The sequence below is a fragment of the Abrus precatorius genome, unplaced genomic scaffold (assembly GCF_003935025.1).
Source record: "Abrus precatorius isolate BTA unplaced genomic scaffold, Abrus_2018 Scaffold2, whole genome shotgun sequence".
Classification (NCBI taxonomy): Eukaryota; Viridiplantae; Streptophyta; class Magnoliopsida; order Fabales; family Fabaceae; genus Abrus; species Abrus precatorius.
In genome coordinates, this window is record NW_020874362.1 from 12,771,697 (window position 1) to 12,789,744 (window position 18,048).

General features: G+C 27.8%; 1 protein-coding gene across 1 annotated transcript; it reads left to right on the forward strand.

Annotated features, from left to right (window-relative positions):
• The first annotated feature begins 10,322 nt into the window (after positions 1 to 10,322).
• On the forward strand, positions 10,323 to 14,877 carry LOC113858737 (protein SIEVE ELEMENT OCCLUSION B). The gene is made up of 7 exons (XM_027491472.1): positions 10,323 to 10,544; positions 11,165 to 11,248; positions 11,651 to 12,099; positions 12,517 to 12,623; positions 12,887 to 13,029; positions 13,130 to 13,621; positions 14,121 to 14,877. Exons 1-7 carry the CDS (start codon positions 10,335 to 10,337, stop codon positions 14,793 to 14,795), a joined length of 2,160 nt encoding a protein of 719 aa, XP_027347273.1. The 5' UTR covers positions 10,323 to 10,334; the 3' UTR covers positions 14,796 to 14,877.
• Positions 14,878 to 18,048: the final 3,171 nt, after the last annotated feature.

The window sequence follows — 18,048 nt, forward strand, 5'->3', positions numbered from 1 at the left end:
CCATTGCTGTTGTTCTGGAGTTTGTAAATTTTGCTCAAGCAACTCTTTTAAGCTTCTTTGATCTGTCCTGATGATGAATTTGTGGCCCAACAAATAGTGCCTGAATTTTGCCAATGATTCAGTGATAGCATGAAATTCCCTAATATAAGTTGATTGCTTTTGCATCCTTGGAGATAATTCTTAGAAAAATAAGCTATAGGGTGTTGCCCTTGACTCAACACAGCTCCAATGCCCACCCCAGATGCATCAGTGTCCAAGATAAAAGTTTCTTTAAAATTGGGAATTGCTAAAACAGGAGCTGAAATCATTACCTCTTTTAGCTTCTCAAAAGTTGTGGTAGCAGTCTCAGACCATTTAAAAGAATCCTTCTTTAGTAACTCAGTTAAAGGCGCTGCTATCATGGCATAATTCTTCTTAAATCTTCTATAATAGCCAGTGAGCCCTAAAAATTCCCTTAACTGTTTAACATTTCTTGGTTGTGGCCATTCTTTGACAGCTGCTAATTTATTGTCATCCATTGCTACTCCATTACCAGACAAAATATGGCCCAAATATTCCATCAAAATGTGGAAAACCTAGCGATATATCTTTAACGAGAAAAGATGGTGTATGAAATGAAGGAATTGGATCATGACTAGAGCTCGAAACACCAACAAGCTGAGATTTACTTTGAATTAACAGATCTATAGCTTTTTGCATCTGATCCATATGATCTTGTGCAGCAGCTTGCAATTGCAACGTCAATTCTTGTTGTGCCACATCTCTATCACGCTATGATTGGTCACGTAACTCAATCAAACTCACCAATCGCCTCAAATCTTCACCTTGATTTTCCACTTGCACTTGTAAATCTTTCAAGCGTGTATTCTCAGCCATTGATGACAATGAAAGCACCAATGAAACAACTGAATTCTGAATTTATGTATTTGAACGGAAACAACACAATTACAAGGAACAACTCGAATAATAATGAATTCTCAATCAATTACACGGAATCAATCAATTATCTATTCAAGAACAAGCTGAATACAAAAAAGAATCTAAACCTCAGGAGAAGTGCAGGGAAGAAAGAATAGCAGAGAGGATACATCAATCTTTAACCAACCTCCTTCTCATGGCACGAAATTAGTTAAATACACATTTTTATTTCTCTGCCTATTAGTTCTCCTTAACTCCACTTTTTCTGGATATGGTTCCACGTGTCTAATTGCTGTAACTAATTTTGTTTCCTCATTCTCCTTTCCCGCGCCAACTTCACATGTTACATATATATATATATATATATATATATATAATTGATAAATCGTGCTTTAATATCTAAGACAACTTAATGAATTTTAACATTTTAAGAAACTTATATATATATATATATATAAAAGTATCATAATAGTTTGGTAACTAGTATTTGGTAATCCATTATCAACAAAATTCATTAAAATTCATATATAATGTGATTTTCGTGTTTCACGGAATAAGTGAATCTATTTTGTGTCTTAAAAGTTAGAGGCATATCATAATCAATTATCAATCATATTAATCAAGTTAACATTAATCAAGTTAACATTAATCAAGTTAAGAGTTTTATTCAAATATTGATATTTTATTTTAAATCTTCAATTTTTTATTGTAATTGAGATTCATAGTTCTTGATTGTAAAAGTTTTTTTTTTTTTGTTCTTCTTCTCAATTTTCATTAAGAGATCTTCGGAGAGTGGAAAATCTCTCTCATTCTCTTTGAATTGTATATTCTTAGAGAAAGTTGTGCAAAGTGAAGTATTTTTATATGTTGGGTGACTTTAAGTGATGATTCTTGAAGGATTTTTTTATTCTCCTAGAATTGTGACTCAGAGAATATTGTGAAAAGTAAGATATCTTTGCTGAGTAATTTATGATTTTTGAAATGATTTCTTGAATCTCTTTGAATTATAGATTCTTGGAGAAGTTTGTAAAAAGTAAGAGATTTTTGTATGTTGGGTAACATTTAGTGAGGATTCTTGAAGAATTTTTTTAAAAATATTTATTATAATTCGTGGAATTATAGTGGAAGAAAATCTCAAAGTGATTTGAAGATTGAATTTAACTTTTAGTGGTTTAGATAGTGAACCAATATAAGTTTCTACATTATCTCTTAACCCTTCTCCTTTTATATTTTAACATCTTAATTTTACAATTTTCCTGCATGATTAATTCTTTATAAATTGATTATACTTCTTTTTGTTCCCCTATTAGGTTTGTAGCCATTTGAATAATAACTTTCATAAAATGCAAGATTAACTAATTCAACTATTGAATCATTTATTTTTCAAATTTTACACAATTTAAATATGTCTACACATGTTATCCAAAATTTAATATTTATTTATATTTTAAAATCATAATACATGTTGAAATAAGAACTATCTATTAATTTTTTATATAAAATTTTATAAAGTTGATCTACCTAGTAATAACTTTCAGATTAATGGTCTAGAGTATTCTAAAACAATTATTAAATTATGTAAGTATTCAAATTTATTTTTCATATATAATTAAAATATTTTTTAAAATAAAAATAAAATATTTTTACACAACTTTTAAATTTTGATATATTTTATAAATACAATTATTATTCAATAATAATTAAATATTTTATTATTATAAATAAGATTAAATTAAAAAATTCTATATTAAAAGAATTTAATCTAAATACACAAATAATTTGAATACGGTTTTTTTTTACATTATCACTCAATGATGAATTGTTATATTAAAAAAAATATAATTTTTGTAATAATTAACATAAAAATCATATTTATAATGTATATTAACTAGTTAATAGTGTGAAAATATTTACAGGCATAATATTCCAAATTAAACCATTTTAATAAATATATTATAATACAAAAATGGATGCAAAAAGCTAATTAGTTTCCATATGCATATTTTGTAAATTATATTATATTTTTAATATATGCAAAGAAAGAAAATATATTATATTTTAAAATTAGTAATTGTTTGTGTGAAAGTATATTTATCAAAAAGTAATAAAGGATTCTCAAATTGAGTTTCTAAAATATCGTTCTAGAAAGATTGTTTCTAATTACTAAAACTATTGTGATTTAATTGTTTGAACCTAAATATTAATACAATTTTATTTAAAGAAAATATTTGTGTAAAAAATATTTTATATGTGTGTCATATGTAAATAAATTTTTTAAAAAAGTTAATCTTATATCCACCATATAATAATTTAATTGTGTTAGCTTAGTTAAACGATATAAAATAGTAAATAAATTTTTTTATTAAAAATATGAAAAAATATTTTTTTTATAATTTACTTTATTAGTGAATATATTTTTATGTTAATCTTATAAAATAACTATTTATATATGATGTAAATATCTATTTTTTATTAGGCAAATTTTTATATCTTTATATATGCATTCTTTTATTTTGAATAACATAAATATTTATATTAAATTTCTCAACTTCTTATTTTGTATAGAAAATAATTTAAAAAATAGAGAATTATAAATTGAAAGATAATATTATTCAAAATAGAAATTTTTTCCATTCAAAAAATAAAATAACCATGGACTACAAAAAAACTGAATAAAAAATATAAGACATAAAATTATATAATTTAACATAATTTTAAATAATTATGTATTTTAACATAATTTTAAATAAAAATTAATATTTATTAATTTCTTAATTAATTTTTATAGAAGTATTCTAATTTATTTTTGTTTTATTTTGTTAACCTTGGTCTTAAGACTGGATTTAAACATTTATAAATTAAAAAATTTACAAAAACATACATATTTATTATATTAAAAATAATAAAATTTAATAAATACTTTTCTTTTTAATAAAATTTTACTATTATTAGTTTCTTATCTTAGAGGTAAATAAAGCAATTAGTTTAATATATATTTAAATTTAAATTAAATTTTAAAATAAGTATCATTTAGCTTTAAAAAAATTCAAACCAACATTACCGTGTGTTAATAAAAAAAATACTATTTATTATAGAATATATTTAATTTTTATTGATAAACTAATATTATTTATTTGAAAATATATACTATAAAAATATACTTCCGTTTTAATTTTATGCATATTTCATATATTGTATCATTTAATTATATAAAATATGAAAATTGATATATTTTATTTCTAAATTAAGTTGATCTAATCCTATCTTAATTTTATTTAATTAAGTTGAATTCGAGTAAAAAAAAATAATTATAAAAAAATTCAAGGCGAAATGTAGACTCCTAATAAGATGTATAAAACATTAGTCGTGTGATGTAATTGACAAGACTAAATTTATATTATAATTTATTATATGGTGTGTGCAGAAAAGAAAGATATGGAATATGAGACTAAGATGTTACCTTCGAGTTAATTTGGAGGTAGGTTTGCTTGCAGACTTCTGGTTTTAGTCTCTTCTTAATTTTACTTTACTACTCTTCATCCATTGTAACAGTAAACAGAAGTATAACTATTGATTAAATATATATTTTAATTCCGAAACTTATTATATATGAATTTAATTTGATTATCATATTAATTTTAAATTAGCAACTATGAAATTAATGTTTTCACTACACTTCACTTCTCAATTTATGCACACCAAATCAAAGGTGCAGGTAGAACAGATAGAACAATGTTGACTATAATATAGATAAAACCAAATTCATAAATAAATAAATAAATAAATAAACGAAACATTCTTTTCCACTACACGCAACTATAGAATTAATGTTTTTATTGGGAATAACATCAATACTATAGTTTCCTCTGTTCTGTTTTCTCCAATACTTCAGTTAACTTTGTCGTAAACGATTTGCTTTATGTCTTTCAATTACCAAAATTCTAATCAATGTTAGTCAATTTGATATACAATGGTGTGTTTTTTTTAGTTTTCGTTGGATATTGTCCAAACTGGATAGTTTTCAAATTAATGATATTAAATTATTGTAATTCTAATCTCATTATTTTAAATTCTTTTGAACTGGCTTTCACGTGAGCAAGACGGTGATATATATATATATATTAATCATGCCTATCTTTCACGCGTTGTATTAGATTAGAATTAATTTGCTGTAATTCTAATTTCATATCATTTTAAATTCTTTGAAAATTTAAATTGTTGCATAGTACAAATTTATCATCTAAAGAATGTAATTTCTTGGAAAGCAGCAAGAAACACGTGGGAGTCCTAAAATAAAATAATAATCCAAATTTTTTTATATCTTAAAAAAATAATTATCAAAGTAAAACAAAATTAAGAGGGATTTTTTCTTTCCACGTGCAAAATTTATTTATTTTTACTAAGCAAACTGAGTCACCTTTCCTGGATTTATTTTTCTAGATTTACATCATATAAGATTCCTGTAATACAACATTAATCCTTCTCCCAGTTGGTATCTTATTATGGAACTTCGCATCATTTTACATTTAATGCACATAAGATACAATAGTTAACTTTTTATGAAGGCATATATCGTATTTTTATTGGGAATAACATCAACACTATATGTTATTCTGTTCAATTTCCTTTTGATACTTTAATTAACTTTGTTTTAAATAATTCAATCAATATTAGTCAATTTAAAAAAATAATGGCGTGTTTCTTTAGTTTCAACTCTGTATCATGAAAAACTACAAGAAATTAGTGAAGTATTATTCAAAGACCCTATATTATATATATTATATCTGTGTATAAAGACTAATCAATGACTATTTATTTATCTGTGTAAGATCTCATGAAATATTGGAAACAATTAATAACTATGAGGAAGTGTTTAATTGAGAGAGAAATTTATTGATTATGTATGTTGAATTATTTATATATTGTTATTGTGTCCGATATGGTGATATTTTAACATTGATTATATTTTTAGTAACGAGGATAAAACTTATCCTTACAAATATTTTTCAAGAAATTAGGATGACCGATACACAAAGACCTATTAGGTTGTCTAAATGGTTTGTAAATAATAGATTTAATTATGTATTTAGATAATAACAGCAAATCTGTTACCGTAAATTTGTAGTAGATAATAGTAGTGGGTCTAGGGATATTTTTACTTTAGAGATGAATATAGGGTATAACATACCTTTTGATTATCTTACTAATGGTAGGATCCATCATACACTTAGTTTGTACATATATAGAAGTGAGGTCCGGATGCCAGACACGATGAATTACTTGTACACTTTTCACAACCATGATTAGATAGAAAGACTGAGTACTTTTACTTGAGAACTGATGACAAACACCGAGGTCGTTATTAATTCCTGAAGATCATTATGATAAGGAGTTGACACCGAAGAAACTAGCAAAGATAGAAGACTTGATGAGTTTCTTAAAGGCATTCTTCAAAAAAGTTCTAGGAGATGGATCTTCAAGAGGATGAGCATCAATTTCTTGCTTGTGTAGGTCCAAAAAACCTAACCAAATGATGTAGAGTTTGATGGAGTAGATCACGAATTGGAAGAAACCAAAAATTGAGAAGAATTCAAAAAGTGGAGGGAATTGGAGAGGTGATTACACGTGACTGGCACCATCTTAAAAGAATAGGTATAAGCCAATTTGCCTTGCCACATGGAGGAATATCATGATAAAAAAAGAGGATCCTAGAGAATTCTAGAGAGAATTTCTTGAGAACTTAAACTCACAACAAGTGTGAAAACTTAACAAATAAATTTCAATATGAATTTTACAAGAGGCTTAGCCTATATATAGGCAAGTTAACTCAAGGCCCAAATGCATCTCTAATGGACCGTGAACAATAAGTAACAAGGAGATGAGGATTTGGCTGAATATATGTCCTAAAACATGGCCCAATACAAAGCCCAAAAATCTTACTCTAAACATGAACAATGCAAGTAATATATATGTGTGTGTGTGTGTGTGATCCTATGGCCTCCGTATGATGGACCTCTAAATGTGTTACAAGAATGGATAAGGCCTGTTGGGCCTTCTTGGCCTTAGCCCTGATTATAGGTCCATGGAAAGTCTCCAACTCCCTTGCCTGCTGGATCACATCAGGACTGGTTCGAGAATGATGACTTAGGACTGTGTCCTAAGTATTTTGGTGGATAGTAGCTACTCTTTAGGACTTAGATTATTTTTTATATTGTAATAATGTAAACTAAGTCCTAATATATATATTTTGATAATAGTTTGTAAATATTAAACTTTTACATGTAAATGAAATTTATTATATGTACGTTTCTTTATTGTTCTAGTGTATATTTAATTATTAAGGTACAATTTATTTTTTGTTATTTCTAATACTTTTGTATTTTTTTGGTAAATTAACTTATTTATAAAAAATTTTTTATTTTATCACATTTTTATACTACGTGTACAAGAAATTTATTTTTATTTTCTTTACCTCATCATAAATTATTATATAAATTGAATAAAAAATTAAGAGTGTCACAAAAAATATGCATCAAAAGGACTCCATTTCTATGCAAAACTATCAACAAATATAAAACACTCTGTCTCTTGTACCTCTTGTAGTTTTTTACATTTTTGAGAGTAGAGAGGAGAAAAATTATAAATATCTTAGCTTATAAGTTCTAAAAATAGTATCTAATAAGTGCAACATTAAGGAAGGTTCACACTCACTTAAATACTTAAGACTTTCTCAAGTTAAAAGATAATTTGAGAAGTGATAAAAATGGGAAGAGAATGAAAAAGATGATAATGAAAATAGAGGAGACAAATATAGTGTGTTTCTTAAAAAAAAAAAAAAAAGAGAAAACAAATGAAATGTTGGAGAAAAAGAGTTCATGACCAAGAGAGAGAAGTGGATATGTTTTTAATTTTATTATTTTATAGAGAATGAAAAATAATTAACAATCAAGATTAATTCCTTTCAACTTAGATCAGTAGCTAAGTTTTAGAAGAAGGTAACAACTTAACTACTTCTCATTTAAAATAGTGCTATTGGTTACATCAATGATAACTCATCAAGTCAACGATGACTAGTTACATGAAAAAAGTTTCTTTTATTTCAACTTTTGTCTTAAAAGATTTTATAAAATGCAAAATTTATAGTTTGAAATAGAAATTTTTTAATTATAATTGTAATTTAATATTTTGATCAGTAAATTATTTAAATATTAAAAAAATTTAATTAATTTAATTTATGAATATTTTGAGTATAAATTATAATTTAAAGTAAAAAACAACAACAAAAGAATCAAATTTACTTATTTTTAAAAATATGTAAATTTAATTATTTAAAAAATTGAAGAAATTAAAATTATAGAATCCATATAAATAAATAAATAACTAAAAATGTAACTAAACTTAAAATTAATATAGAAGTACATATCCTCTTATTTCTTTACTTTATAAACTATATGGACTCATTAGATGAACATGATGTGATAAAAAAATTGATAATGATATAATAAGAGAAAGATAAACGTTTATCGTATCTTATGTTTAATGTTAAAATAGATAAACTCATGGAATCAATTTACTGATTGAAATATTTTAAAAAATATTTTTATTAAAATTATATTATTTAAAATAATTATTTTTTATAAAATGTTAAAAATAGTATAAAAATATTAATAAGAATGTAACAGAGGAAAAATTATCTCATCTTTATATTCTTGATTCATTGCTTTCTTTAAAATAATAATTGAAACTAGAAATATAAAATATGATAATTTAACGGGTCAACTATATATATTTTATTTTTCAACGAACACCGGACATAAAATAAGACAAAAAATAAACTATCTTTTCATATTCCGTTTTTATAAAAACCAAATAGACCAATATTATATAACTCCCATGAAAGGAATCTTATACAACAGTTTAAAACTAATGGCGAATACACTGAATATCATAATTTGTTTTATATATTTATATTGATTTTGGTGAGGTGATGGAGTTTGTGCAGCTTCACTTTGACAAATCCACCTTATCTACTAAGCATCCATGATGAGACTAGACGATTTACTAGAGTATTTCTCAAGACCGGGCAAGACTTTACGTGATCATTATTTAACCTTTGGGGGGGTTAATTTCATATTCTGCTAGTAAGAGCAAGGCATCAAATCTTTCCACTCTCGTTTCTACCTTTCGATTATGGCCTCAATTATTCTGAACTGATGTTGCAAGTAAAAAATGGATTCAAAGCAAAGAAGCATATCATACCAACAGCCTTCAACACGTTTCCATTCACTACCTTGATTCGAATATTGTTGTACCTATTTTAGTAAACACTGACGCTTATTTAGGGGCAAAATTGGTTGCTTCATAGCTGTACATACTATCTTTTTGGACTATTTTGTAACATGGTAGCTTCCCATTATTACAAGCTTGCAGAAAAATCTACCAAGCGCCATAGCGGTAGATGCCAAATTTATAAATCTATTTTGTTTACTTACACTGAAAACTTGGAGCTTAGTTCATATACTTTGTACCTTCATATACGAGACTTGTTTGTTTTATAGTTAAAATATCAATTCTCATCTATTTCAATGAAAAATACATATCTTAATTTATGCACTAATTTCAATTATATCAATTCAAAATTAATTTTACTCAATTTTAAACTAAATAGCCCCTACATAAGATGATAAGACTATCTTCTTAAAATATATTACTACCTTCATCTCATATTATATGTCACTTGAACACTTTTTTTTTGTCTCAAATTATTTATCACTTTGGAATATTAAAAAAATATTAATTATTTTTCTTTCAATACTACTCTTATTTATTTATTAGAGATATTTTTTATCAACTAATTATTATTATAATAACTCTAATATTAGTTCTTATCAATTAACTTATGCAATAGCTTCAACACTTTTAACAGAGCTATTATCATATAACCGATTTATTTTATCATAATAATCAATAGAACTAATTATTTTTTGAAATTATATGTATTAGTATCAAGTGAAATCTAAAATAAGATGGATGGAGTAGTCCTTTTTATAATCCTTTGATCAATAGTTTATACATTTCAGGGTCATGGTACCAAGGTTTCATTAGCCTAAGCAACTGAAAAAGTTTAGATGCTGCAGCCTTATGTTGTTTTGTCACTGCAGAGGCCATTGACTTGGTACATACTAAAGTGAAGAGGTGGGGGACAAAGGGAAAGAATGAAGCTTACAACTTTCTTTCTTCCTCTTAACGTTCTGAGAACTTAATTGTGGGTAAAGAAAGGAAGTTGATTCAGGCGGGGTTAAGGGTTTATTCCTTTCTATCTATTATTATATGAAGGCCTATCACATTGCATTTGAAACACAACTATACAATCCTTTTCTCTTCTTTACCTCAAAGCTAGAGTTCTATAGCTCACCATGACTAGCAGTGGCAAGCAGGGTGCTATGCAACAAATGATCAGAGGTGGAAGAATGATGTCAAGTACATTGTCTGATGACAGTGTTTTGGTGAAGAAATTAGTGTCAGAACATAACCCTGAGGGAATACAATATGATGTCAAGCCACTTCTCCATGTTGTTGAGGATATTTTTAGACATTCCACCTTGAGTCCTGAAGGTGCTCTAATGGTACGATTATGATGCTAATACCTTCAAAACTTAAGCTTAATTACAATTTTTTTTCCATACTTTGTTTTATGTGTAATTTGGTCCTAATTGCTTGTATATAATAATTTATATAATTTACTAATTGTTAAAATTATATCTCATATTCCAAAATTTCATTCAATAATTAACAAAAATAATAAACATATAATATATAATTAATTTATACAAATTGCAAAGAGAAAAGTATATAAAGTAGTTAAATAAGAAAGAACCTTTATAAGTTTTATACATTTCATTTAGTGTGTTTATTTAAATATTACTAATTTATATAAATTAATATGTCACACCTCCATTATATTTTTAATAATTAGTGGATAAAATTTTGAACTGAAGAACTTAATTTGAATAATTAAAAAAAATAGAAGGATTAAGCAATTAAAATTAAGAAAACCGATACAGGCACTAAAAAAGTGCATTTAAGTCAAAATCTTAGTTGCTCATGTAATCACCAAGCAAATATTGGACCCTGTCCCTAAAAGTAAAGCAAAAAGACGCATACGTCCTTGAACTTTGGTTTAATTAAGATGTGGATTTGACTGAGATTTTCGTATCTCCTGATTATAACCTGTAATTTCTTTCAGGGTGAACATGTCGAAAGCCACCATGCTGGCAGCACAAATATGCTGGAAGCCCTGACTGCTAAGATTGATCGGATTTCCTGCGAGGTGAGAGAAAAACAACCTAGACAATCTAGACCAAGGATTTTATATCATTCTTTGTGTAATCACCTGAAAAATTGTTACAGTTACACTACTAATAACATAGCTTGTAAACTATTACAAGAATTTGAGCTGCAAGGTATATTGTGTTCTTAATTGTAAAATGCATATGGTTAGTTTTAGCCTATTAGGCACGAGCATATTTATTTTGCAGAATGTCAGCTGCATGCATACTTCTCCATCAATATAATAAACAGTTCTTCTCCTGTGTACCTAAGGCACACAATAAGAAATTAATAAGTTTATTGTAAATTGTAGCATTTTTAATATTAGTAATGCATTGAATTTTGTGATTTCCAATAAAAACTAACTATATTAACTAACATCAAAACCAACATGAAATTTCAGATTTCCTACAAGACTCTCAGTGGTTTAGATGCACATTCCACAACAATTGCAATATTTGACATGCTTACAATCTATAAGTGGGATGTGAAGATAGTGCTGGCCTTAGCCGCTTTTGCTCTAACCTACGGTGAATTTTGGCTGCTTGCCAATATTCATGATACAAACCATCTTGCCAAATCAATGGCAATTCTGAAGCAATTAACAAGTATCATGGAGCATTCAACCACGCTGAAACCACGGTTTGATGCCCTCAATGACCTAGTTAACATCATATTGGAGGTGACCAAGTGTATTGTTGAGTTCAATGATCTGCCAACTCAATACATTACACAAGACATGACAGCCTATTCCACTGCCTCTAATTATATTCCAGTTGCTTCTTACTGGACTGTCAGAAGTGTTGTGGCTTGTGCAGCTCAGATTACAAGTCTCACTACACTTGGCTATGAGTATGTTTTCCAACCATTTTTTAAGATTTTTAATATGTTTGTCACCAAACCCGTGGAATGGATTTGCCTCCTCTAAAGTGAATGATTCAGTTCAGAGGGAAATGTAGGGAATTTTATCCATTGATGAGAAAATTTAAGAGAATGGATTTTAGTTAATCGATGATTTATTATATATGTGCATATAGATCAAAGGTTGATATTCCTTACTCTTCTCTCACTAGTGAATCAGTAGCTTTAGAGAAGCCAAATTCCCGCGGAATAGAAGACAGGATTTTAAATTCTTTTTATGCATGAAACTACAAAAGCACATGACAGATGGTCATATGAACAATTTACAATGTATCATTGTACCTAACTGCTAAATGGCAGGGTTTAATATGACACAAGCATAAATAATATATCAAATAACTATTTCAGGATATTCACATCCACTGATGCTTGGGAGATATCCACATTGAATTTCAAACTCAAAAACATATTCGAACATCTCAGGCAGCTACTGCATACCTGCCACCAACACATTGGTATGCCACTTATATATCTATCTACCTTTGTGCCTATTTGGTTTGATGTTAACTAGAATTAATTTTGATGAAAAAAATTTTGTAACGTTGAGTGTGATTGGGATGTTTGTACCACATATTTTTATTGAATTGTGTGTTTTTCGTTAGAAAATGCAAGAATTGATTTTCCAACTGTAAAACAAACAAGTCTTACAAAGTGAAGTAATATGAATAGGGAGTGTATCTAAGCTAGCCGGCTAATTTAAGATCACCATTGAATGCAGGGAAAAAGATGGATTCTGAAGCTTACCAAATATTATGTGATTTGTTTTCGAGACCCCACGCTGACAACATGAAGGTTCTCAGGGCTTTGATTTACGCACAGGATGATATTCTACCTCTATATGATGGTGTTTCAAAGAAAAGGGTTTGATTTTCTAACACATTAACTACCTACATGATGCATTAATATTATGAATAGTTAAGTGGATGATGCTAATGCTGGTATAATCAATGCAAACAAACAGGTTAGCCTTGAGCCACTGAGAAGGAAGAATGTGTTACTTCTATTTTCAGGCCTGGATATCTCCAGCGATGAGCTTATGATTCTTGAACAAATCTATAACGAATCCAAGGCACAAGCACCAAGAATGGAGAGTAGGTATGAGTTGGTTTGGATCCCAATTGTGGACCCAAACACTGAATGGACAGAACAAAAGCAAAAGCAGTTTGAGACCCTTCTAGAAACCATGGCATGGTACGCAGTGTGTCATCCTTCAATGATAGGCAAGCCAGTCATCTGGTTCATACAGAGCGAATGGAAATATAAGAATAAGCCAATTCTTGTGGTTTTGGATCCTCAAGGGAGGGTTTCTTGCCCTAATGCTATTCACATGATGTGGATTTGGGGAAGTGCTGCCTTTCCTTTCACAAGCGCTAGAGAAGAAGCTCTATGGAATGAAGAGACCTGGAGACTTGAATTGCTAGTAGATGGCATTGACACTGAAATATTGAACTGGGTAAGCATACATTCTATCAATCAAATAGTTTTCTTTTTCTTCTGTATGATCACACTACTATTTTTTTTTTTTACCATAAATAGAAATCAGTTAATTCCATAGGAATCTCATGAAAAGTTTAACAACATAGCACACCCTAACCCAAAAGATGCTGCTACTTAAAAAACAATACTACTTAAATTGTACAGAACCGTCATACATGAGCCATGAGTTTTAACAGGAAAGGGTCAAGTATATGTATTTTGACTGCACAGTGCAGGCTTTGTAGGTAGCTACATTTACTGACCCAAGATGGGTTGCTACATGTTTTCGTCCATTAACGAGGTTCAAAACTAGGGGGCTATTTCAGATGCTATCTTCCAACGACTAATATTAGAAGAAAATTACCAGTAACACACTCGGCCATGGATCCATTTTTGAAAAGAATGTGTGGAAAAGAAGGCGTTAGCAGCCTCTCCAGTCTTGGAAATTAATCAAATTCAATTTTTTAATTGAACAGATTAAGGATGGAAAATACATATTTTTGTACGGAGGAGACGACCCTGACTGGGTAAGAAGATTCGTGAAGGAAGCGCGCAGGATCGCAACGGCAACACAAATACCATTAGAAATGGTGTACGTGGGAAAAAGCAACAAGAAGGAGCAAGTGCAGAGAATCATGGACATCATAACTCGTGAGAAGCTCAACACACAGTTCTGGTCAGAGCAGAGTATGATATGGTTCTTCTGGACCCGTCTTCAGAGCATGCTCTTCTCCAAGCTGCAACTCAAGCAAACCGATGAAAGCGACCACGTGATGCAGGAAATCAAGAAGCTTCTAAGCTATGACAAAGAGGGGGGGTGGATTGTTCTCGCCAGAGGGTCAAACATTGTGGTCAACGGGCACGCCACAACGGGGTTGCGAACGTTGGTTGAGTACGACGCCATATGGCAGAAAGATGCTGATAGAGATGGGTTTGAACCTGCTTTTAAGAAACACTACGACCAGGTGCATTCTGTTGTTAGCCCTTGCTGCAGGTTCGAATTCTCTCATTCCATGGGGAGAATCCCCGAGAAGCTCACGTGCCCCGAGTGTCGCCGACACATGCACGTCCTCACCACGTTCCAGTGTTGCCACGATGAGAAAATCGATGAGGACTTTTTTGTCAGCTCCGTTGTTCCTCATGCCATGTGATCATTTCCTATGTGTTTGCCTGCAATTTATTGCAGTGTTCTACAGGCTTACATCTGCTTTTTTCTTTTTTCTTTTTCTATCCCAGGTCGATGTAATAAAATGATATTTGGTGTCGGGATTTGGCTCTTATTGTGAATATTGACAGTCAGAGGAGACACGGTATAAATTGAGTCCTTTTGAATTATTAATAAAGTTGCAGTTCTGTCAAAAGAAAAATCTACTCACCTTCCATTATCTATACCCCTTATTTTGTTTTTAAATATCAAAGCTCTCTCTTTATATTCCTGTCTCTCCAAATCGTTAATGCCTCTTCCTTCAAATGCTATTTCGCTTTATTGTAAATCACTAATCTGTATTCTTTAAAGAGTTGTGATTTAGTTTAGGACCCATTTAGGGTCATGGTAAGTTTTCAATCTTTTATTTTTAAACGCAAATTTCAAATAAAATAAGCTTAATTAATTCAGAGTTAAATAATTTTTAAATAAATTTAACGTTAGTTTAAATTTTAATAATAAAAATAAATCATTTAATTTTTCTTATCTTTTTTATAACTTTAATAGCACTTGCATTGTTATCTTTATCATTACCTAGGTCACTCATACCTCCTTAAAGTTATTCACGTTTAACTTTAAATTTCTTAAATAAGTTATCAAAAAAATGAATGCTACCATTTTGATTGTATTTCTGTATGTACAGTTTTTGAATTTTTCTCATTCCAATGTATAAGAATGCTATCAATACTATCTTTTTAACATATTTTTTATTATTGACTAAAATTTATTAAAAACTTAAAAAAGTATGAAATAGAAACATTAATTTAGGAACGAAACTTTCATAATTTTTATATTTTTCAATAAATTTGAATCAACTAAAAGGTGTATTACAAAGAGTGTCTTACTATCATTATTCTTTTAGTGTATATTCACTTCATTTATGTGTTCTTCTATTGAAAAAATATTAAGAGTTGCTCCTTATTTGTATCTCATTGCATCACTCTTCACCTTGTCAATGCTCGAAATATCACACCTACTATTATCGTTATTGTTATAATTACATCATTATCATCATTACACTAATATCATAATCGTTACCACTCTTACTATTATTATTGTCACAAGCACTCTTACCATAGATTATATAAATTATCACTATTATTATTATTACTACTAATCAACTGTCACCATTGTTATCACTTTATTATTATCATTGTCATCACTACAAACTACTATCTTTATTGTTGATACCTCCATTATCACTCTTATCATTATTTTTGTCTTAACTATTATTATTGATTATCATTATCATCAATATTTCTATCATTAAACCATCGTTATCAGTTACTACTTTCATTATTATTCCCTTAGTTTTTTTTACCATCTATCACCATTATCATTGCTATTTCTATCATTTTGAGCCCAACCATTACAAAGTCTTAAATTTGATATACTCCGTAAATTTCATAGTACTCGTTGTCACAATTGTTATTTAAATTTTTTAAAATTTTCCTAAATTTTTAATCTTCTTTATCATGGTGTCAATGTATGTCGTCTTTTGTCCACGAATGCAAGAAGAAACAAACAAATTCCACATTTCGATCATGCTTGTAAATTTGATTCTTAATCACTATTGTTCCTCTTATACTCTATTATCACCAACCTTAGCCACAACTTCGCTTTTTTCATAAGAATCACGAAACCAACCTGAAGTATTCCTTTCCCATACAATGCAAATGATATCTTACCCTTTCAAATATGGTAAAATGTAAGCTTTTACACTTATTTAATTTATAAAATAAAAATATAATTTTTTAATTTATTATAAAAGGAAATCAATTATTTTCTTAAAATTGCTAAAGAAAAATTTTACTCACTTTAACTCATTTTAGGGAAATTATTTTTTTACTTGAAAAGTTCACACATACATATTTTTAACTAAGATTGACCAATTCAATTGTTAAATTATCTTATATTATTTTTATGATTAAATATATCTAATTTTACATATTTTGGACATTTATAAGTATATTATTTAAAATTTAATATTTATTTATATTTTAAAAAAATATAATACATATTAAAATAAAGTAATGCAATAAAGTACTTTTTTATTTTGTTTTTATATAAAATTTTATAATATTAATATATTTATAAGAATCTTCAAATTAATGGTTATATTAGTTAATCTTACATAAAAAATTATTAAGTATGATTCTTTCCACATTTCTTAAATCACTTAATTTTAGCATTGAGACGAGTAAGGATAAATTTTTCTACATTTAATTTGCTAATTGACCCATTATAATCACAGTCTACTTTTTATAGCATTCACTATCAGTTGTAACAGTTCATCAGAATCCTCCTTAGTCCAAATTTTATATATGTTTTTCTTTTTTTTCCTTTTCTTTATTATTTCTCTGTGAATCTCCCAAAATAACATACGTTAGAAATTAGTTATATAAATAATTACGGATAAGAATACTTAGTAAATTTATATCTCACCTAATAGGTACTTATATAATTAAAAATAATATTATAATCTCGTAAAAGGCTTTTTCCAATTTTCTGTACAAAACTTTAAAAATATAATGAAAATAAGATAGTGAATTTATAATTAAAAAAAGAAAAATTTATAAAACAAAACATTCTTTTATTTTGTTTTTATAGAAATAATTTCTTCAATCTTAACCAAACTTTGTATTTAACACTATTTTTTATTAAAAATAAAAATAGAAAATATACAAAGCAAGACTTACTTAGCTTTTTGTTTTCTACTTAAATATTTTCAGAAATTGAATTTATTTAATCCTTTTAAGACTTTATTTTGCTCAAAGCTCCTGAATTAAAACATTATTTTTTTAATGATAAAGTATTATTTCGTAACAAATTTCAATTTTGAAATCAAATTTTAATAAATAGTTTACTTTTAAATATTTAAAATTATTTATATCATAAATCCATCAAGAAACCTAAAAATATTGGATAAAAATCATAATTGAGAATTTTAAGTAGAAAAAAATTAATGAATTTAAAATTTTAAAAATTAGAAGGCTTAATTAGCTAAAAATATTTGAAAATTAAAATTATAATCAAACCAAACGTACATATATTTTTCCTTTATCATTTTATATACCTTTTAACTTTAAAAGAAATAATAAATAATATTACAAACAATACTAAACATAAGATATTTCTAATAAGAACCTTCAAGTTATGTTAATCAATAATATTTTACTGTCTGAACAATGTCACCAACA

Bases quoted from the DNA above. Each gene is read 5' to 3' on its own strand.
- LOC113858737 (XM_027491472.1), top strand. From the start codon at position 10,335: ATGACTAGCAGTGGCAAGCAGGGTGCTATGCAACAAATGATCAGAGGT. The intron at 11,249-11,650 runs GTGAGAGAAAAA...ATGAAATTTCAG, and splicing joins TTGATCGGATTTCCTGCGAG to ATTTCCTACAAGACTCTCAG. The intron at 12,100-12,516 runs GTATGTTTTCCA...TAACTATTTCAG, and splicing joins CTCACTACACTTGGCTATGA to GATATTCACATCCACTGATG.